The sequence below is a fragment of the Bacillus rossius genome, chromosome 5 (genome assembly GCF_032445375.1).
Source record: "Bacillus rossius redtenbacheri isolate Brsri chromosome 5, Brsri_v3, whole genome shotgun sequence".
NCBI classification, from domain to species: domain Eukaryota; kingdom Metazoa; phylum Arthropoda; class Insecta; order Phasmatodea; family Bacillidae; genus Bacillus; species Bacillus rossius.
In genome coordinates, this window is record NC_086333.1 from 82,151,125 (window position 1) to 82,173,964 (window position 22,840).

General features: G+C 41.5%; 2 protein-coding genes across 6 annotated transcripts in view; both read left to right on the top strand.

Moving 5' to 3' along the window:
• Positions 1 to 22,840, top strand: part of LOC134532126 (serine/arginine repetitive matrix protein 2) — a 279,404-nt gene that overhangs the window by 14,895 nt on the left and 241,669 nt on the right. For all 5 annotated transcript variants that reach the window (XM_063368446.1, XM_063368447.1, XM_063368450.1 and 2 more), the window contains exon 2: positions 22,184 to 22,313. In XM_063368446.1, coding sequence (XP_063224516.1) covers positions 22,219 to 22,313 — 95 coding nt within the window. In that variant the 5' untranslated portion in view covers positions 22,184 to 22,218. The remainder of the gene's footprint in view (positions 1 to 22,183; positions 22,314 to 22,840) is intronic.
• Positions 1,064 to 22,211, top strand: LOC134532323 (uncharacterized). Its single transcript, XM_063368742.1, has 2 exons — positions 1,064 to 1,193; positions 21,967 to 22,211. Exons 1-2 carry the CDS (start codon positions 1,064 to 1,066, stop codon positions 22,209 to 22,211), a joined length of 375 nt encoding a protein of 124 aa, XP_063224812.1.

The following is a 22,840-nucleotide window of genomic DNA, read 5'->3' on the forward strand; positions in this document are numbered from 1 at the left end:
TTTGAAGTCGCAGTTGAACAACGTGTTTATTGAAGTAGCTTGGCTTCTGGGTTGTATAGCCGTATCAATCCTGGGAAGCTCTTGCGACCGCAAGTCAAGTGAAGAGCCTGCAGCCGAATTCAGACTCAGCCTGTATAATCAGGAGCATTTCTAATAATGGACAGCTGCTTCTCGTTGTTAGCTAAGTGCGGTAGAGGGGCTGAGGCGGAGACTATGCTGGGTTGGTGGTCCCAGCCGCTGGTCTAATACCCTCCCGATCAAACAACAGGGTGCGATCCCTCACAGTTCTGTTTACTTTAAAAGCTCTGGAATGTTTCAAAAGAGACCTGGTACGATACTCCCACACTACCCTATTAGGGTTAGGGCGTATATGGGAACGTGAGAATGCCGATCGTAAGGGCGGAAATAATCTGTCACCACTGCGCAGGCGTGATCCACCACTCCGCGCGGCGCTGGTGTCGGTGTTAGTTCTAAGTTACGACTTTCTAGGTTACGACGTTTCTAAGTTGTGATTCTGCTTTGTGTGTTTCTAGGTTATGATCGTTCTAACTTATGACAGTTCTAAGTTACGTGGTTTTTTTTTCGAGGTTTTTAAAATCCGACTGTTCTAAATTATGACTTTCTAAGTTACGACGTTTCTAATTTGTTGTGATTCTGCGTTGTATGTTTCTAAGTTACGTGTTTCTAAGTTATAATCGTACTGACTTACGATAGTTCTAAGTTACGTGGATTTTTTTCGAGGTTTCTAAGTTATGACTTTTCTAGTTACGACGTTTCTAAGTTGTTGTGATTCTGCGTTGTGTGTTTCTAAGTTATGACCGTTCTAACTTATGACAGTTCTATGTTACGTGGATTTTTTTCGAGGTTTCTAAGTTATGACTGTTCTAAGTTATGACTTTCTAAGTTTCGACGTTTCTAAGTTGTGATTATGCGTTGTTTGTTTCTAAGTAATGATCTTTCTGACTTATGACAGTTCCAGGTTACTTGTATTTTTTCTAGGTGTTTTAGTTAAGACTGTTCTAAGTCGTTCTGAGTTAAGTGGATTTTTCGATGTTTCTAAGTCATGGCTGTTCTGAGGTATGTGTGGTTCCCGGAGAACACCGGCGCGCCGCGGGCAGCCGGCGGGACTAACGGCACCGCGGCTCTGGACGGCGGACTGCAGGACCTGTGCCCCAGTTTCACCGGCCTCTCGGGTCCGCGCTAGGCACCGCCGTCGCCTCTGGGTGACCTTGGTGGTCCTCCCTGAGGTGCGGTGTTGCTCTCGCACCTGGTGCGTCGTGGCTCAGGGCTTCGCGAGTCCCCAGCACTGGCCCGGTCATCGGCTCTCCTAGTGGTGCGAGGGGTCCAGAGATGCGAGAGGCCCGGATAGGCGCCTGTACTGCCCTTCTGTGAGGGTTCTAGCTGACCGGAGAGCTACTGGTTTGCTGGATGGGCTAGTGGTTAGGTGGTGTCGGCCTCTCGACACAGCTCTTCTCTTCTTCGCCTCCGGGCCGCGATGAAACGGCGTATCCGCTTCCCTCGCCATGCGGGGCCACAAGTTCCCCCAGGGTGTTTCTAGTGTTCCCGCAAGGTGCGTGTGATAAATCCGTGGAGCACGTCTGGAGGTGTCCCCTTCCCTGATGAATAGAGACCGGAAAATTTCGCGGATTCATTTCGTGATAGGCTAAACTTCAAACATGTGAGCAATTCTGCTGGTTCTGCTATTGGCTCGCAGTTTAACTGGAGCTCTCTGGGCCAATGGCAGACTATTGACCAAAGAAGCATCGAATCACAAGCTACCCAGTGGAAACGCCTCACAAGTTAGCACCCAATGAACACGCGTGTTTGCTTGAGAAATGCAGAGGATAATGGAAGCTATACTAGAGGTCAATGAATCCGCGAATTTTGCAGGACTCAATGAATGAGCGAAATTTCCGTATCTCTAGAAATTACAAGAATAAACCTCTGGTGAGGGTACAACTTATTTCAGTCAGTATGAGCTTCAGATTTTTTTTCCTACAAAAGATAAATGGTACTAGTGATTAGACTACAGCCTGTGGACGACCCTGAACCAGTTATACACACAAGGAGAAGTGGCTGCCCTACCAAGTGTAACCTGCTAAAGGATTTGACCTGTTACGGCCAATAAGCTTTCTGAAAAGGCTTTATTATATACATGTAAGTCTGAATTCGACCGAAGAACCTCTGCTTCAGGTTCATTATTACTAGAGACCGGAAAAATTCGCGGATATATTTCACGACAGCCTGAAATTCAAATAGTTATACCTCAGTGCTGCCTCTGCTATTGGCTCACAACTCATCTGGATGACTCTGGGCCAGTGAGAAACACTCAACCAAAGCTGTGTCGAATTACAGGCCGCTACGTTGGGGCAGCTTCACAAGACAGCAGCCAATGAGAGGGTGACGTTTGACCGAGTGTACGTAGAACTATAAAGTTCATCCTAGAGGTCATTGAACCATCAAATTTTTCCGGTTCCTACAAATAGGTATATAATATTTAATTAATTTGGGTTGACATAGCCTTGAGTGTGTGCCAGGCGGGTCTGGCGGCTGGCTCGTGCGACCAGTAAGTAGTTCCCGCACAGCGGCACGCCATTGGGCAATCAACGCTCGCTATAGAAGGAGCGCGCCATTAGCGCCCGTACACCCTGGTCGCTAACAGGGGCAGGGGGGAGGGGCGGTTCGCTTGGAAACCAGCTGGGGGTAGCTGTGTCTACACGGCTGTGCACCACTTAGACGTTTCTCTCTGTTTACTTTTTACAAACCTCTTTTGGATCCGAGCAGTTTAGACGATAACAACAATTTGGAACAGAAAAAATTCGGGGCTCCACTTCACGAAAAGATAAAATTCTAATATATCTTCGCTTATAAAACAACACCGGCTATGTGGTAAATAAAAATTCAGTAGATCCAAATACCTTCGCAATTGCAAACATAACAACACAAAATGTTGTTTCTTGTTTTAGATTTACATGTTTAATCAGTAGAAAGTGCTCAGTAACACCAATTGCAAGACGCTAAATTCGTGCGTTTTCATGGAAAAACAAAAAACTAATTTTCAAAAAAATATTACTTAGACGGTTTTGTTTCTTAAGCTATTGGCACCCAGTTCGTAGGGAATACTTCTGGCCAGTGAGAAACCTTCGTGTTAAGAATTACCGAAACACAAGCTACCAGATTGAGACGTCTCACCAGTAAGTAGCCAATGAAAAGGTGACATGTGCCCTCCCTATTATACAGAGGACTATGGAGTCTTTCCTAGGGCTCGTTGAAAACGCGAGAGTTTTTCCGCTCCTTAACAACAGGGATTCATTTCAAAAATTAATGTGCACTGGTAAAACTTCTCAAATCTAATGGCGTCTTTTATTTGACTAATTTCCAATCTTTCGAGGCATATCCTTACCGATTGGAAGGATTTGTACGAATTGTCCAGGTGCTGAATCACACGCCTTAAAGGGGACCGAACCAAATGTATGCCAACGATGACAGGAAGTATTGAAATACAAGTTAACTTAGCTGTTGGAATTCAACCAAATATCGAATCCGCAAATTTCTCTGATAGTGTAACATGAAGAGTTGCGTGGCAGCTAACAGCAGGTTTAGTAACATACGTCACGGGTCGCGCCCTCGCCACGTGAAACTAGAACACAGCTTCGTTCCCAGACGTGAAGGTGCGCTGAAAGTGTTCGCATGTATATTTTATGCCAGCCACTGTAATAATGTTCGTTGGAAAGTGAGGGACCGATAGTCAGGATGCTTCCAAACCACGTCTTCAGAACAAGTGACCTCCCGCGGGTGTTTGGCGGGCTCGCGTCCACGAAGAGAGAGTGAAAAGCTCGGCCGGTTGAACGCCGGCCAGAAGGTTAAGTCCACAGTCGCTTGCGCTCCGGTCGCCGAGCCAAGTGGGTCGCGTGTGTCGCCGGCGCCATTGTTCGTCAGCTGCTGTCTCAGCACGAGGTGGACTGCAGAGACAGCAGAGCGACTCCGGCGCGAGAAACGTCCGCTCCGAAGCGCGGCGCGGCCAGACGTGGTGCTAAGGGCTGCTCTGCTGCCGTCTGCGTGCGTCGTGTGTGGGGCCAATCATTTCCCGCGATGCAGCTTTGTCTGCAGCGTTATCTCAGGTTCATATCTTCTGTCGGCTCACCAATCACTAGGGGCAGGTATTTTTCGCGAAAAGATCTGAACAATTATTAGACTGCAAAAAGATGTGTACCCGCACCTGTGGTTTCTTCCTTGTGATTGGCTGCCGTCTGCGAGAGAAGTCGTTGCCGTGTCTGACCGAGCCACTCAGGACGCGTTTACTTCTGCACTGAATGCTGTGGTTGGTGTTGTAACAATCGATATGTACCTGGGAGAAACTCGCCCAATCACGAATCACAGACGATGCTATATTGTTTTAACTTTAATCTTGTCTCAAAATCTTTTCGCGAAATCTGCATGCCCCTAGCAATCACTAGAGACCGGAAAAATTCACGGGTTCAATGACCTCCAGGATAGACTCCAATATTATCTACGCACTCGGGCAAATGCCAACTGTTCATTAGCTGCTGACTTGTGAGTCGTCTCGACTGGGTGGCCTGTGATTCGACACTTCTATGAGTGAGGGTCTCTAATTGGCCCTAAGTCCTCAAGATTAACAGTAAACCAATGACAGAAGCAGCACTAAGGTATAATTATTTGAATGTTATCATAACACGAAAAAAACCCGCGAATTTTTCAGGTCTCTACGCAATCACAGCCATCCAGTGCGGTCAAACAGAGCAACCGCTTCTCTTGAAGACGGCAGCCAATCACGAGGGATCAATCGCTAGCGTGAGCATACCTACTTGGAGTCTAACGAGCAGTCGGATAATTTCGCGAAAAATTACACGCCGCCTAGTTATCACTAAACACAAGATTTAAAAAAATATATTAATTTGCATAGTTGTCTTGGAAACCAGTAATTCGGGACCGGGAAAATAGTGAATCAATAGGGCCAGACATTTTTTTGCGAAAAAACTTGAACGCCTATTAGATTGCAACAAGGTATACACGCACCATCGGTTTATTCCTTGTGATTGGCTGCCGTCTGCGAGAGAAGTTGTTCCCTTATTTGACCGAGCCACTCAGGACTCGTTTGCTTCCGCACTGATAACTGTGATTGGTGTTGTAACAGTCGACACATACCTGAAAAAAACTCGCCCAGTCACGAAACTCAGACGACTCTACAGTGTTTTAACTTTCATCTAGTCTGGGAATCTTTTCGCGAAATATGCATTACCCTATGGATTAATTAGGCGATAGGGTAAAATTCAATTGCGTATACTACTGTGATTCTTCCGCTATTGGCACACAGGTGTAAGTAGAGACAGGAAAAATTCGCGAATTCATTTCGCGATAGGCTAAAATACAAATAGTTATACCTCAGTGCTGCCTCTGCTATTGGCTTACAACTCACCTGAATGACTCTGGGCCAATGATAAACACCCAACCAAAGCTTTATCGAATCACAGGCTGCTACTTTGGGACGTTTCACAAGACAGCAGCCAATGAGTGGGTGATATTTGACCGAGTGTACGTATAACTATGGAGTTCATCCTGGAGGTCATTGAACCCGCGAATTTTACCGGTCTCTAACGAAAAAGAAACCCTCAAAAGAAGAATTGCCGAATCCCAAGCTAGCAAGTTGAGACAGCCAGCGAACAGGAGACATTCGCCCAGAAGTGAGCCGGGTATAAAAGTCTCGACAGATGCAATGCCTGACCACGGGCAGATAGTGTCACACCCGCTATCAGCCGGGAGTGAGGCTGCACGGCGCGCCGTGTGCGTGACGCAACTTGCCACGCGGCGGGGCGGTGCCATGTGAACCGCGCGTGTCAGGAGCCGGCCGGGGGAAAGTGCTGCGACTCTGGCAGGCAACACCGCACTCTGCACGCGCGCGTTTCTCTGGTCCTCTTCTACTCGGCCCCTTCAGTTCTGAATTGATGTAAGCTTTTGGACGTACGCCATTGCTAAGCACATGTATGTCTGTAGAAGAAAACTAAAAAAAAACACAAAAGACAAAAACACAAATTAAGCAAACAATTGCTGTTGTCAACAGGATATAAACACCACATAATATTCCATAACAGGAATATGGTCAAAAAACAAAGATAAACAAAGAAAAATGGACTAGGAGAACGAAAAAAAGACCACAAATGATGACAGCACAAAAATATTGAACCCAAAAAAATTCAGCACAACAGTTGATACGAGACAAAAACACGACAAAACGAAAAAGACGAAACAAACACAATAGTTTTCCAAAACAGCTTACATCAAGTCATGCACTCCCATTGCACAAATCATTCAAAGATAATACCCTTCAGTTCTGCAGCTACACTGTTCAGTATACAGTCACTGAGTCCCTCGCCCACACGGTGTGCAGAACTCCAGAAGAAGAAAAAAAATAACACGTGAATTGAAAATTGTTCAAAATATCATAGTGGTGCATATTTTACGAAAAGCGCCTAAGAAAACTCTGAGGACGAATGAGTATTTCTGTTTACGTTTTTTTTTTTTTTTTTTAGGAGAGTGGAAGAAGCTAGAACGCGTTAAGCATTAAACGTCCGGTACAGATCCTTGAAAGTTATCGAGGGCCTTGCATTACACTTTTACCTCCGTTATCTAATGTTATGTGTACCACACAGATTTCATATTTGCCCCATGTACGAAGATAAGACTCCTTGCGCTTAGAGGCGACACCGCGCTAGAAGCACTAGCGAGAGTCGCACTTATCGTCCCGCCTCAGATAGAGATACACCTCTCACTAGGTGGGTCCCTTAAAACAATCATAGGTCACAAGACTAGCTATGTGTTTGGAGAATCTGTAGATTCGTATGCGTTTGGTGATTGGTTAAGGGGTTTGTTTTTTTAAGTGCTTGCACATTGTCGGCACATGAATCAAAGCCACGTAGTGAAAGTAAACTGGTTTCGAACGTACTGACTAAAAAAGGCAATGGGTTTCTGTTGCATGAGGCCGCCAAACACAAGGTGAATAAAAAAACTGGCGTCAACATTCATTATTGCTGTCTAGCAAGCGTTCGTATTTACCGAGAAAAAAAATTTACACCGCCTCTACATTATTTTGTGTTCAACCGTTGAAGGCACTAAAAACAAAACAGCTCGAAATTATGTAAATCAGGGTGATTACACAGGAAAACTGTATAACCTGTTTCATCTTAACTCTGCATGGTGCAGTTTTTCCCTGATCACGAACCACAGCCAGCCAATGAGAGAGCCAGCACGTCCTGAGTGGCCGGGCGGAATAAGAAAAAGGCTTCTCTCGCAGACGGCCGCCAGTTTCAAGGAAGACACCTCTGGCGAGGTCATACCTAGAGACCGGAAAAATTCGCGAATTCATTTCGTGATAGGCTAAAATACAAATAGTTATACCTCAGTGCTGCCTCTGCTATTGGCTCACAACTCACCTGGATGACTCTGGGCCAATGAGAAACACCCGACCAAAGCTTTATCGAATCACAGGCTGCTACGTTGGGACGTCTCACAACGACAGCAGCCAATGAGTGGGTGACATTTGACCGAGTGTACGCAGAACTATGGAGTTCATCCTGGAGGTCATTGAACCCGCGAATTTTTCCGGTCCCTAGTCATACCACATTGTAGTTGAGCACGTTCAGATTTTTTCATGACTGTATTTTTTTTTAATATTGTATGAATTATAACGTCGTGGACGGTCGTCATAGTTAGCAGTTTCGGATAGTGTTCTCTTCGTAATGGCTCCGGCTGAAAAACGGCCGTGGTTGGTAACACAACGTGTCTTTTGTGAACGGCACTTAAACCTCGATCTGTGAGTGATGAGTAGGACCATGCATATTTCGCGAAAAGATTCCGAGACCAGCTGAAAGTTATAACACTGTAGCATCGTCCGTGTTTCGTGATTTGGTGAGTTTCTTTCAGGTGCATGTCGATTGTTACACCACCAATCACAGCTATTCAGTGTGGAAGTAAACGCGTCCTGAGTGGCTCGGTAAAATAAGGCAATGACTTCTCTCGCAGACGGCCGCCAATCACAAGGAAGAAACTTCTGTCGCGGGTATACCTTGTTGCAGTCTAATAGGAGTTACGAATTTTCCGCGAAAAATGCCTAGAGACCTGAAATATTCGCGGAATCATTAACCTCTAGTATAGCTTCCATTATCCTCTGCATTTCTCAAGCAAACACGCGTGTTCATTGGGTGCTAACTTGTGAAGCGTTTCCACTGGGTAGCTTGTGATTCGACGCTTCTTTGGTCAATAGTCTGCCATTGGCGCAGAGAGCTCCAGTTAAATTGCGAACCAAAAGCAGAACCAGCAGAATTGCTCACATGTTTGAAGTTTAGCCTATCACGAAATGAATACGCGAATTTTTCCGGTCTCTAAAAATGTCTGCCCCTAAAAATAAGCCTGCCGAACAGTCGCGGGTGCTCGCAGCTCGGAACGAGAGTTCGTGTTGGGTGCCGCTCGTTACCGCTACGACGGCTAGCTACGGAAAAAGGCGTAGCGGAAACAAGCAGAACGGTAGTTCGTACCATGGCCCGTATTCCCCACGTCGCGTGCCCCGAAATGCGTTTCCCTGCGAGCAGAAAGTTGTGGAAACTGTGTTCGTTAACGAGGCACGCATAACAACTGCGTTGCATAACAATCCAGGCTTAATTTTCAGGAAGTTATTACACACCACTCAGCTTTGCGCTTGATATACACTTCCGACAAAATAAAGCTCATTCAATTAATGTTATAAAATTATAGTTTAAATTTTACCAACTGCATATATAAATAACTAAACTCAATTTTAGGGACAGTGAAAGTAATTTACTTATAAGGTTTTTATATATACAATTTTTAATGATTCATTATAGGTTATTGGTTCAAAAACTGTAATTTTTTTGTAATAACAAAACCTTTCCTTGAAATACATATTCTAGATTTATTTATGCAATTCAGGCAATTATCAATTTCAGAATGCATCTGTCCCGGAATTTACTCCATAACTAGACTATCTTTGATGATGACTTTTTTCTGAAATTGTAAAAGTAAAAAACTCGCTTCAAGAAAACTTAAGTATGCAAACAGAGACTTTTTTACTAACGAGTGAATTTTTATTTTAATTTTTACCGTGTCAGTATTTGCGTGAATGCATTTATACTTGCAATTAGGGAACTAGCGAAAACATTTAAGAAGTTTAGGAAAATGTTTTATCGGTGGAGACAGCACCATCGTTTATGGCAGATACAGATACAGATACAGAGAGGTATTGTTTTTTTACTTTCCCCAAGGCTTGACATGGAATATGTTTAAAGCTAGATATCGCCGCCTGAGTATTGGAGTGTTCTATGTCCACTTTTTAGGTTTTTTATGCTATGGACACGAAATTAATATTAGTATTCATTTGTTCTATATCCACACACGTCTACGCACATAAAAATGTTTGTTCTTAATTTAAGACCAATATTATTTTGCTCTATGCCATGCTATTCATAGTGATTTGAACTTTCAAATGCTTATATCTCAGTTCCTACTTCAATGGACATGTAACACTCCAATTCTCAGGCGACGATATACCTCCAAGTAAGTTCCGAGAAAAAGTAACCTTCGTAGTACAAAGTTTTTTTTTTCTTTCAATCAATAACATAACCAAACATACATTCGGATTTTCAATGACCTCCAGGATAGACTCCACAGTCATCTGTACACTCTGTGATTCGGTAACTGTTTAGTTGAGGGTTTCTCATTGGCTAGGAATATTCCCTAAAAACTGTGTGCCAATAGCGGAAACATTTGTTTACCCCTCCTATTATAATTCCCTCCCTATTTTTCCCATTAGACCCACCATAAAAATTCATATTCCTAAAAGAATAATAATCAGAAGTGGGATTTGTTTTCGCTACATTTTTTCACATTTCTCACAACAGTTATTAGTCTGTTGAATTGAGAGCGTCGCGTATTAGGGTAAATGTGGCCCCACAACTGCGCTAGACATTTTTTCTGAGGTTTAGACTGGAATTTTGAGTGACCTTAATTCAATTTATTTTAAATAATTTTCAACCGCTGGAGATAGTGCCTTGTGGTTAACATTTTCAGTCGTACTGCTGTAGTGCATACCGTGTAAAAAAAAATTTAAATACTTTTCCACACAAGAATTTTTAACATTTTCAGTATGTCCTAATTTTTTCCTGGCTCGTTTTTTGAAGTGAAAACTTCTTTAGCCGCGTTGAGCGATTTTTTGTAGTGGCAAAACTTATGGGTTCGCGTCACCGACATGCTAGTGACGTGTTGCGCCAGACTGGCGACGCGCAGCGGCCTGTGTAAATGTATACGCATATATACACTAATACAGTGTATATACTCGACTGTATCATGTGCGTGTTGGACTCTTTTTTGGACGGGTAAAATCTTGTGAGTTCGTATCTCCGACATGCTGTAGTAGCAGTAAGTGAAGTTAATTTGACCACATGAAATCATGACCTAGGTCTGACATCACTGGGGTAAGTCATTGCTAGGTAATGGATTTTTACGTAATGTTTACATACCACTGACCTCTGTTGTGACTAAAAAATGATGTAAGGATATCATGCTGACATCGTACTGATATAGTACCAAAATCAATTTTCTTACGTACATTTGACGTAGAAATGATGTCATATTACTAGAGACCTGCAAATTTCGCTGTTTCGATGGCCTTCAGGATAGACTGCACATACCCCTGTATACTCGGGAAAATATCGCAAGGTCATTGGCTGCCAACATGTAAGTCGTCTGGTTTGTCTGTGATTCGATCCTTCTTTGATTGAGGGTTTATAACTGGTTGAGATTTGTCCAGATGAACAGTAAGCCAATAGCAAAATTATCTAAGAGGTATATGTGTTTTAATTCTAGCCTATCACCGAATGAAATCGCGAATTTGGCAGGTCTCAACATATTACACATTTAAAAACAAAGTTTTAAATTTTCACTTCTGTTGACAGTCCCCATGAATGGCTATTTTTTTTTTGCACCTTTACTAATTTTACTTCCCAAGTTCAATTCTATTGGTTATCGAGCAAAACTGTGCTAATACGCTGTGTCTGCAGGCACCTGCTCCGGTAGCTACGACATTCAGTGTGTGCGCATGCGCGAAGCAGTGCGGGACGCGAGAGAGCTGAGTAGGGGGATGGGGAGGGCCAGGACTTGTTATTTCACGTGTCTCCTGCAGGCCCAGTACTGCTGGCAGCAAATGGAACACGCGCTCTGATGGCCGACAGCGCCCGAGGGGAAAGTACCAGTCCGCGCGACGCAGCAAGTCGTGGTGTGGAGGCGAGAGGCGGGAGTTGCAGCGCAAATGTCAGGAGTCGCTGCGCTGCAGGCGCGAGGTTCCTCGCTTACTCCAGCGTTCAAGTCTCCCGCCCGCCGGACCACGCGGTTAAAAATACAACATTCATTATAAAATATACACAGGTTTTACAAACTATGTAATTTTATTTTTTTTTATTTCACTATATAGAGGAATATTAGATCTAAAAAAATGATATATGTAAGTAAACTATAACTATAGAGACCCGGAAATTTCGCGCATTCATTTAGTCGCAAGCTAGAATACAAACCTCCACACTGTCGCACTGTGTTCATGATTGGACCGCAGTTTTCTGGACACGCCCCTCTACGACCGAAAGCCAACGATGTCCAGCTAGGAGAGAAGTAAGCGAATCAGGTAGTGCCGAATAACAAGGATAAAAAGTTCTCGCTAAGAAATCAACCAATGGGAAAGTAAACATGGGTCGAGCACACCTAAAACTTTGAATTCTATCCTGAGGCCAGAAGAATCCGCGAAATTTCCGGGTCTCTAACTATAACTAAAACAATTAAATTTAAATAACATTATTAAAAGTTACAAAAATATTCAATTATGCTACGTCCATTGGGTCAGAACCATAGATTTTGAGCCAGCCTTCAAAGCGTTAAACTATCACAGGATGAAAAAAATATTTATATATACATCGCATAATTTTTTGGCAAAGTTGCAATTTTTAACGTTTTTTTTTTTAAAGTATTTATAAGAAGAATGAAGTGGAAAATAAATTTGGAACGTTTATGTTTAAATACACTTCATACACCCTGCCGATGTTTGCAAAAGTGTGCATTTATACGGGTGCATGTTGGCACACGTGTGTCCGCCATCTTGAAGTCTTAGGCTCGTGGCCACAGCAGTTTCTGCACGCATGCGCACTAGACTTTCAACCTGTTAAATTTCCCTCGTGTAATATGTATGCACTAATTTCATTGCATGTCTGGTGCATACAAAAAAGTTCACCCTCATCGAGCCCAAATAAATATAACCTCAAAAATGCAGGCGATGGTAATACCTGTCTAGGTGTAGATGTTACTGGTTCAGCGTTCAGGCATTTACGTGCGCAACATTCAGTAGTCTTGTTGTTCGGCTAGCCCTGGGAAATCAACAGTAACATCTTGTTAAGCATAATTAATATGTTTTCAAAAGGAAAATATATATTGAAGTGAAACTTCTAATCCGACTTCCAACAAGGTTGCGTTAAACTTTTAACGCTCCTGGGGAGGGGGAATAGAAAGAGACAGAGCGAGAGTGAATGCGTGTTTCATAGACACATAAATAGTGAGTGTGTGTCATTTCTCTATGTCCACGAGGTCTCGCCGCGTCAATTATCTCCTTGGGGCGAACCCGTCCGCTTAATTAAATAAACAGCTTTTATCGTTGAATGATTTCATGATTTTTTTTAGTTTGATTTGATACAATATGATTTCACTAAAAATCAATTTCTACCCCTTCCTATTTTCATTTCCACATTACGAAGTTTCACTTCTTCCACGCGGAGGGACTCCACGCACTATTTTTTTTTTCAAAAATTATTATTATTATTTAGTACATTTATCACTCTCGGCAGTTTTTATAAAGAATACTACGTTAAATTTGGTCTCCGAATTTCGTATTATAAAATTATTTGCAACATGATAACACGTGAATTTGCTCTTTACCGAAGTTATATTTTTACATATCACTGGCAATTACTGAAATACTCACAATTTTTTTTAGTGGAACTGAAATAATCATGTAAAATTACAGATATTAATAAATTTATACATTTATATCACAGCAACCGTGTCGCTACAAAAAAAATTGCAATGATATAGAGCTCGAATACTTGCCCAGGCAATTATGCTTTGTGTTGTACCAGTACCTACATGAATTAAAATTATTTATAAATAGTTTCCTGAATAGCTTTCCGGTAATAACTGCGCACATTAATAAGCATAATAACACTAAATATAGTCAATTCTTTGAATATTCTGTTATATTTTCCATGGTTTGAAAAAAAAATTGATGTTTATATGAAACATCAATCAAAATATTAAATTATTTACCAATTGTTGTAAGCGCTACAAAAAATATTCAGTATTGTTTCAAACAAAATTGTTTTATACATACAAAAATAACCATAGAAATGTGTTGTACAACTTTACGGGTAAGTCCGGGGTAGATGGCCATAGTTTTTTTAAATGCCCAAAATAAATAAATATTTTAGGTAAAATTCCTGATTTAATTGGTAAAGCATTCATTGTATACTAAATTTATGAAGTAATATTTTTATGATATTCCCAATTGTATAGTTTAGAAGAAAGTTCATTAAAATATTTTTAGACAACCTGGGCCATCTCACCCATAGTACCGGTAGAGATGGCCATATGCTTCAGGGACAGATGGCCAACCAAAGAGTCTGCCGAAATAATCTGTAAAGAACAATACATACACATGTTTAAAGACATAAATCAAGTGGAACCCTTTTGCTAAGTTATGAAATGAAGTGTGCTGATTGGTAACATAAAACATGGACGAAAATTAAACTTAAAAAACACCTACAGGTTCATTACACAAAATAAGACGAAACTAGTCTTTCACTGCTTTGTTATAGCTTTACCACAGTTGTTGCACACATCAGTAAAGTTAGTACAGTTTTCGTGTAACCAACGACGACAGCGAACACATTTTATCCAGTCACATGTCAGTACTGTAAGGTTGTAGTCTTCACCACAACCGATGCACTCCTCGTCTTCTTGATCAAGATCGTCACTAGATTCGTCCTGCAATGTTACTTCCGATTCTGAACTGCTACTTGACGAAGTATTTCTTCTGGGTCGAAGTACTTTACTCTGCTTTGATTTTGTGTTATATGCCTGCATAGGCATAGCCTTCTTTTGCTTCCCTAGAAATATTTTGTTCATCTTCTTTCTTTTCGTTTTCAATTGTGCAATATTTTCAGGAGATGTTAGAAGAGTAGCTTTCTGTTTTTTACGTTTCGGCGTCTGTTTTGATGTTTTTGGAATGGGCAAAATCTCAGTCAGGACTTTGGTAGGCGAGATAGCATCGGCACCACAAGTAGACGGTGAAGTAACGTTTGTAGTCATGATGCGACCTACAGTTGTGCTAAATAAGCATTTGTCTGCATTCTGACATGATGTACCGGGATCTTCAATGGCTGGGTAAGTGTCAATCTGTTCTATCTCCATGTTACTTACACCGGAAGGCGAATTTTCCTCGGTATCTTCGTTGGGAACACCAGAAGAATTTCTGGAACAGCCAGGTTCTTCTAAATTAGTTTCAAGCAAACTATGTGTTGCATGTTCACGATTTTCATTGTCTCTAGGCCTGGAGTTTACAACAAAAGCATAGTCTGGAATAGCATCCACGTTGAAAGGGTAGATTCCAGTGGCTCTGAAACCTGCTATCGCATTTTCAGGTGTTGCTGCTTTTCCCCAAGTTTCACTCAGAAGCTCACCAAACTGTATCCTAGTTATCTTTCGGTTCGGATGGTTTGTTAGCCACTTAGAACAAGCAGTGTAGAAGTGATGTTTCAGAGATTTAAATACAGCACGGTCTAGTGGCTGTAAATAATGTGTTGTATGGCTAGGGAGACACAGTAATATGATATCATTCTCGTCTGCGAATTCAAGAACTTCCACAGAATTGCAGTGAGAAGAATGGCCATCCATAATCAACAGTACTTTCCCTGCAGGTTTGCGAGGAAATAAATGGTTTTTAAGCCAATTAAAAAAAATAACTGTGTTAACATAGGCAGATTTTTCAGACATCATTACAATGCTGCCTGGTGGCATGTTATCCTCCCATTCTGGTTTTTTGTTTTTCCCCTTCATTACCGAAACTGGAGGGAGGAACACGCCCTCTGCATTACAGCACGCTATGACTGTTATTGTCTCTCCTTTTTCTCCTGAAGTAATAGTGTGAACTACTTTGGAACCTCTCTCAGCTAGAACTTCACCAGGGCGGTTATTCAGCTGCAAGCCTGTTTCGTCCATATTCAATATCGCTGATGGCTTATTAATAAGTTGGTTTTCCTCCAAGATAATTTTCAAAAGAGAAAAATATTCTGCGACTTCATTACGGTCCATACCTTGAACTCTAGCAAGTGAAACACCCTCAGACTTGCGCACAGATATATCTGGATGTCTCGAAAGAAAAAGTTGCAACCAGTCATATCCGGCCTTCTCGTTTTCATTATTGAATCTATGATGGATTCCTAACTGAGTAGCAAAATTGTATGCTAAACTACGAACATCGTCTCTAGTCAGAGGTAAGCCACTCATTTGCATTTTTTTAATGTGACGCACAAGTCTTTCTTCATTGTCTTTGCCGAAACAAGAACTCGGTCCCATTGACCCTTTTGTTATATTTCCTTGTTTTATTCTTCTTTCAAGAGTTTTTCTGGGTATATTAAACATTGCAGATGCTTTGCGGACAGATGTACCACTTTCGACGGCTTCGAAAGCGTGTTTTAAATCCTCTGCTTTCCATCTACCACGAGTACTCCCCACCTTAGGAGTGTATTTATTTGGCATCTAGAAAGAAAGAACAAAAAGAAATTGCAATAATTACACGACCCTTCCTTGTTTACCAGAGTATACTCGGCCACTACCGACTTGTTGGAATATAACTACCCAAGTTATTTCGCGTGAAATATTTTTCTGTTACATACTTTTTTAGCAGAGCTAAATCGTTCTTTTAAAGTAGTTCAGTATTTCCACGACAGATTGGGCTGCAAGACAGTACCACGGCGCAGTTTGCCTTTATATTCTACACTACATCATAGATAGCACCACGTTCAAAGATGACGAGTGAGTAATCACATAGACTACATCTCGACTAGGTATCTCGGTGGCAAGAGTAACGTATTTCGTTGCTTTTAAGTATGTAGGTAGATTTGTTACACACTACTCTATCTGTAAACTATTTACAGCATTTTGTGTTTTAAAAAATGTTTCTTTGGTGAAAATATTTTAAGTGATGATGTACGTGCACGGATTTTCAAATAGCCTATATTATAAGCGAGAAAATTCTTTTAAGAAATAACATATTTTCATTATTATAATTGTTAAAATTTGTATTGTTTTTCCTTACATTTTAAATTTTTTGTTAAACAGTTTTTAACATCAACAAAAGTATTTTTACACAAAATTAATAAATTAATAAAATAAAACAATTGTATAAAAATATATGGATGGCCAAGTATACTTTGGTAAGAAAACATATTTTACAATTAAACATTTCAGTAAAATAAAGATTTCATAAATTTTAAAAATGTACGTTTTTGGTTATTCCATTAGACAGATTAAAAATTTATTTTCATAATAGAAAACGCAAGAGGTTAATGGGTGGCCAACTATCCCGAATAAAACATGGCCATCTATCCCGATTGTTCGGGTGAGAGGGCGAAGGAGCATAAAAATAATGGCGAATGATGCTTGGAACCTTCATTGATTACATATGTGCGGGAAGGTATAAAAAGACCTACAAACAAGTTTATCCTTTTTTTTTTACTTATTATCTTTAATTTTCAGGCCAAAATGGTGACTAGGAGAATTATTTTAGACAGAAAGTAAAAAGAAAAAGGCAAAAATACTCACAATTATAGCGCTTTTCCGATGCGTAAACAACACCTTCCACGTAACTCATCACCAACTCAACACACAGTGAATTGAGATGCATTCTAGCGCCCGGTTGCCGAACTATGACGATTGGCCATCTCTACCGTATGGCCATCTACCCCGGACTTACCCCAATATTTGTCTAGTAATAGTATTACAAACTATTTCTTGGTAACTGGTTTGTGAAAGCACAGACAAATGTTTTCTGCGCACGCACGCCGCCCAGGTTTTCAGGTTGGACCGAACAATCCTAAACTGACAGTTTGGACTCAACTGAAGCCTTGTCCCACACACGACCATTCTTGTGGTTGCTGTTGATGTTGGATGTATCGTTTCCGTCGTAGAATATGGAATAAACTGTGGGTGCTGCAATTGCATTTGCACTTTTAATTAGAAAAAGAAAAAATAGCAAAGCCACCAAAGAGTATAACTAAGGACCAAAAAAATTCGTGGGTTCAATGACCTCTAGGATTAACTTTATAGTTATACGTACACTTGGTCAAATGTCACCCTCTCATTGGCTGTTGTCTTGTGAAGGTGCCACAACGTAGCGGCCTGTGATTCGATACAGCTTCGGTTGAGTGTTTCTCAATGGCCCGGAGTCATCCAGGTGAGTTGTGAGCCAATAGCAGAGGTAGCGCTGAGGTATAAATATTTGAATTTCAGGCTGTCGTGATATGAATCCGCGAATTTTTCCGGTCTCTAAGTATAACCAAAGTTGTCTGCCGCGTCACTCATCTGATGGACTGATTTTTATGGACTAGCGAGACGCTGTTCCCACACACGTCAGTTCGGACTGGTAAGTTCCGACTGATCATGTGTGAAGGGCCTTAACATTTCCCTCGAAATATTGTTATCACCTATGCAGTGGCCTATTATTATCACAGTTCGTAAAATAACGAATCGTTTCACAATTATTTATTCGTTTTATCAACTAGGCTTCAAATAAACACTAAAATAATAATTGCTGGCAGTGCCCATGAAACACTATTTTACTCTACTTGGTACGGCAAGTGTCAAAAATATATGTGTATATATGTATAAGTTACATAAAGTATTACGTTCAGACCACTTCAGGATGGAATCTTCCACTCCGCCAAAGCTAACAACCGACCTTCGAAAGGATATTTTGGTTTTGCATAAACGTGATTCACAAGTCAGAAGTGGAAACATCTCCTAAGCTCCCGAACATCCCTAAGTTTCAGTATTATTGCAAATGATTTTCCGTGTAGCGATACAGTGCTGGATTTTGTGAATGTGGATTAGTGATGAGGATTTTCCAAACATTTGTGCGATTACCAAAATATTTCTGTTCCAATTCTTTTTGACGTGATAACGTCTCATGAATCGATGAACGCCGGCTGCACGCACGAAAAAGCATGACTCATTGTCACGTTCCGCCTGAGCCGAGCGTGCAAGAACCGGCCAAACCACCGTGCGAGAAAATCTTCTATAATATCAAACAGGTTAAGGCGGGCTTTTAAAAAGCAGCAAATTTTAAAATTTTTAATCATTTGTCCAATTTCGTCATTTCAAATTAACAATTTACCTATTGACATTGATTTGATTTCAGTTTATTTCTATAAATAATTTTTTTTGATTATATTTAAACAAATTATTTAAATTCAAATTTGAAAAAAAACTGTAAATAATATTTGAAAATTAAAAAAAAGTATGCTATTTTTCATTAATGTTTTCTTGTGACTTTATCACGTAAAATTATCGTCCGTAAACCGTAAATTTGTTCTGCCCTATCCACCTCAGTCGGTTAGGTTAATTTCGGGGGGGGGGGGGGAAGACACAACAAGGAAGCTCCAGGACCTTAGGCTCAGTGGCACAGCTTTGTATGTGTAGAGGTGTACAAGTAGAGAGAATACACCTACTGGCTCTGCCTTTTATGTGTAGAGGTGTACAAGTAGAGAGAATACACCTACTGGCTCTGCCTTTTATGTGTAGAGGTGTACAAGTAGAGAGAATACACCTACTGGCTCTGCCTTTTATGTGTAGAGGTGTACAAGTAGAGAGAATACACCTACTGGCTCTGCCTTTTATGTGTAGAGGTGTACAAGTAGAGAGAATACGCCGAATGGCTCATCATTTGGCTCTTACAACCAACAGGACACAAATATTTGTTAAATGAACTTACGAAAGGAACTGATTTTACATGAAATAATATCTTTTTTTATTGGGTTGAGGCCATTTATTCTTATTTAAATATTATCATGCACATACTTAGAGACCCGGAAATTTCGCGGATTCCTCTGGCCTCAGGATAGAATTCAAAGTTATAGGTGTGCTCGACCGATGTTTACTTTCCCATTGGTTGATTTCTTAGCGAGAACATTTTTATCCTTGTTAATTGGCACTACCTGATTCGCTTAATTCTCTCCTAGCTGGGCATCGTTGGCTCACGGTCGTAGACGGGCTTGTCCAAAATAACTGTGGTCCAATCAGGAACACATTGCGAGAGTGTGGAGGTTTGCATTCTAGCTTGCGACTAAATGAATCCGCGAAAATTCCGTCTCTCTACACATACTTAACTTACAAAGATATGAGTATTCCTCATACCTTTTTTGCAATTATTTCGTTGAGTGCTTGGTCAAGTACTGGTGTTCGGATAAACACTGCTCTCAGCGCTGGCAGCTCTGCGGGGTGAGTCCTGCTGTGACATGCGGTGTTGCCAGGTCTTGTGGGTGAATGACTCGCGCGGACAGGCCGTGGGGTACATAGTCTCGGTCCGACGCGACGTGGCGAGTGCGCGAGATGAAAGGCGTGTTTCATTTGCTCGTGCTGCTTACAGTTAGACGCGCTAACGACCGAGCCGCGGATAACTCGTTAAGGGCCGCCTTAGCGCCGTTACGGTTTCTCCTGTTGCAACAATGGGGCCAGATAAGTCTAAAATTACCGTAATTGTCACATGTTAAAACCACATATATACTTTATAAACTGTTTCTAAGGGAAAATCTTAAAATAATATAACATTACAAATTATTGTGAAAATCTGGAAGATTTTGGAATAGATGATGACTAGAGACCGGAAAAATTCGCGGATTCATTTCGTGATAGGCTCTTCAAACATGTGACCAATTCTGCTGGTTCTGCTATTGGCTCGCAGTTTAACTGGAGCTCTCTGGGCCAAAGGCAGACTATCGACCAAAGAAGCGTCGAATCATAAGCTACCCAGTGGAAACGCCTCACAAGTTGGCACCCAATGAACACGCGTGTTTGCTTGAGAAAGGCAGAGGATAATGGAAGCTATACTAGAGGTAAATGAATCCGCGAATATTTCAGGTCTCTAATGATGACTGACAATTATTTGTCAAATATTACGTACACGCGATCGGATGTTCTTGGTTTCAAGCACAATTCAGCTAAGATTGTGGAAATGGCTCCTTTTTATGTTTAAACATCTAAGCTCTAGGCATACGGTGTTTGGTAAGATTAATTCCGTGAATTGAACGGAAGTCGAATGGAACGGAAATGTGCTACCACGGTGCTGCCACCTGTGGTGGATGGAGCGAAACAAAGTAATTAGTTACAAAAGGAAACGTTATATATCTGTTTATTGAATTTTAACTAGATGGGTAGTATTTTTTATAAAATCCCTTGTGGAAAATCAGGTCCAAATCCGGGTTAAGTATTATTTCAAGTTTTTTAGGCTTTTACTGGTGCCATTTTATTATATAGCGAATTCTAGCGGCGGGTGCGGAAACTGCGTGTGATTCGCTTCAATAAACGTATATGAAAACACAATTTACGTATATTCATCACTCTCAGCAATATTTTTTTATAGAATTCTACGTTAAATTTCGTGGCCGAGTTTCGTATTATAAGTGTATTGGCAAAATGAGAAAACAAGATTCAATATTTAAGATTTAACAGTAAAAATGTCATCACGAAATTTATTTATTCAACATGGCGTCGAAGATATATATAGGCTAACAATTTATTGTGTCTCTACAGTATGAAGAAAGCTGCACTATATCTAATTTCAATGTCAAAAAAAATGATTTTCATTATTGTAATGCATATTTTTAAGTTGTCACTATATCCTTTTATGACTATTAACTTTAACATAAAGATTTAAAAGATAGTTGTACCGTTATAAAGTATAGTTTGGCCAACCAATAAGCTTAGTACATCCTCCTCATGTTCGCGAAAGTTAATATATACGGTATAATCACGCTTTTACTCACTTTTCGAGTTTATTGAGACTTCCGCAGATAGCAGCACCGTGGTTACACATTTACGTTCCATTCGACTTCCGTTCCATTCACGAAATTACTCCTAAAAAATGCCGTACATCGAGAGTTGAGATGTGTATACCACAAAAAAAAGGGGGTTGTCTGTAAAGTCTGTTTACGGACGATAATTTTACGTGATAACGTCATAAGAAAACATTGATGAAAAATTGCATACTTTTTTTAAATTGTTCTAATATTACTTACAGTTTTTTACAAATTTTAGTTTAAATATTTTGTTTAAATATAATCACAAACAATTAGTAAAAAATTCCCGTCTTAACCTGTTTGATATTATAGAAGATTTTCTCGCACGGTGGTTGTGGTCGGTTCTTGCACGCTCGGCTCAGGTGGAACGTGACAATGAGTCGTGCTTTTACGTGCGTGCAGCCGGCGTTCATCGATTTATAAGTAGAGACAGGAAAAATTCGCGGATTAATTTCACGACAGCCTGAAATTCAAATAGTTACACCTAAGTGCTGCCTCTGCTATTGGCTCACAACTCACCTGGACGACTCTGGGCCAGTGAGAAAACCTCAACTGAAACTGTATCGAATCACAGACCACTACGTTGGAGCACCTTCACAAGACAGCAGCCAATGAGAGGGTAGTATTTTACCGAGTTACGTAGAACTATTAAGTTCATCCTAGAGGGCATTGAACCCGCGAATTTTTCCGGTCCCTATTTATAAGACGTTATCACGTCAAAAGCAGCCGCACTGGTCACTTGGAAGCTGCAGCGTGGAGCGGTGCTGAGGAGTGGAGGAGTGGAGGAGTGGAGGAGTGGAGGAGTGGAGGAGTGGAGGAGTGGAGGAGTGGAGGAGTGGAGGAGTGGAGGAGTGGAGGAGTGGAGGAGTGGAGGAGTGGAGGAGTGGAGGAGTGGAGGAGTGGAGGAGTGGAGGAGTGGAGGAGTGGAGGAGTGGAGGAGTGGAGGAGTGGAGGAGTGGAGGAGTGAAGGAGCGCTGCGTGTGTTGCAGGGCCCAGACACGTGACTGCACCACGTGACCGCGCCATGGGCAACATCGTGAACAAGGTGCTGCTGTGCGTGGGCGGCGGACGGCGCCGCAAGTGGCGCCCCGCCCCCAGCGCCGCCCCCAGCCGCCGCCGGTGAGTACCTGCACCACGTGTGTTTCCACACACCTTCTTGGTTCCAACCGAAATTATGTTTCTCCAGCAACTCGTAACTACGCTCTGAACACTTTTATAAAAACTTCGCATAACCAGCTGTTCTATGGTTTCAGGTTAACATTTACGCAAAGATGGAGAAAATATTGCCAAACTCATTGTTCTGGTGACCTAACAATTTTCATTTGACATTAGCGTAGTCCACTTGGTAGGGACCGGAAAAATTCGCGGTTTCAATGACCTCCAGGATGAACTCCATAGTTCTACGTACACTCGGTCAAATATCACCCACTCATTGGCTGCTGTCTTGTGAGACGTCCCAACGTAGCAGCCTGTGATTCGATAAAGCTTTGGTCGGGTGTTTCTCATTGGCCCAGAGTCATCCAGGTGAGTTGTGAGCCAATAGCAGAGGCAGCACTGAGGTATAACTATTTGTGTTTTAGCCTATCGCGAAATGAATTCGCAAATTTTTCCGGTCTCTACTACTTGGTATTCAACAATATTCGTAG

Coding starts and splice junctions, on each gene's coding strand:
- LOC134532323 (XM_063368742.1), top strand. CDS start 1,064: ATGGCTGTTCTGAGGTATGTGTGGTTCCCGGAGAACACCGGCGCGCCG. Junction 1,194..21,966: donor CAGTTTCACCGGCCTCTCGG/GTCCGCGCTAGG, acceptor GGTGCTGAGGAG/TGGAGGAGTGGAGGAGTGGA.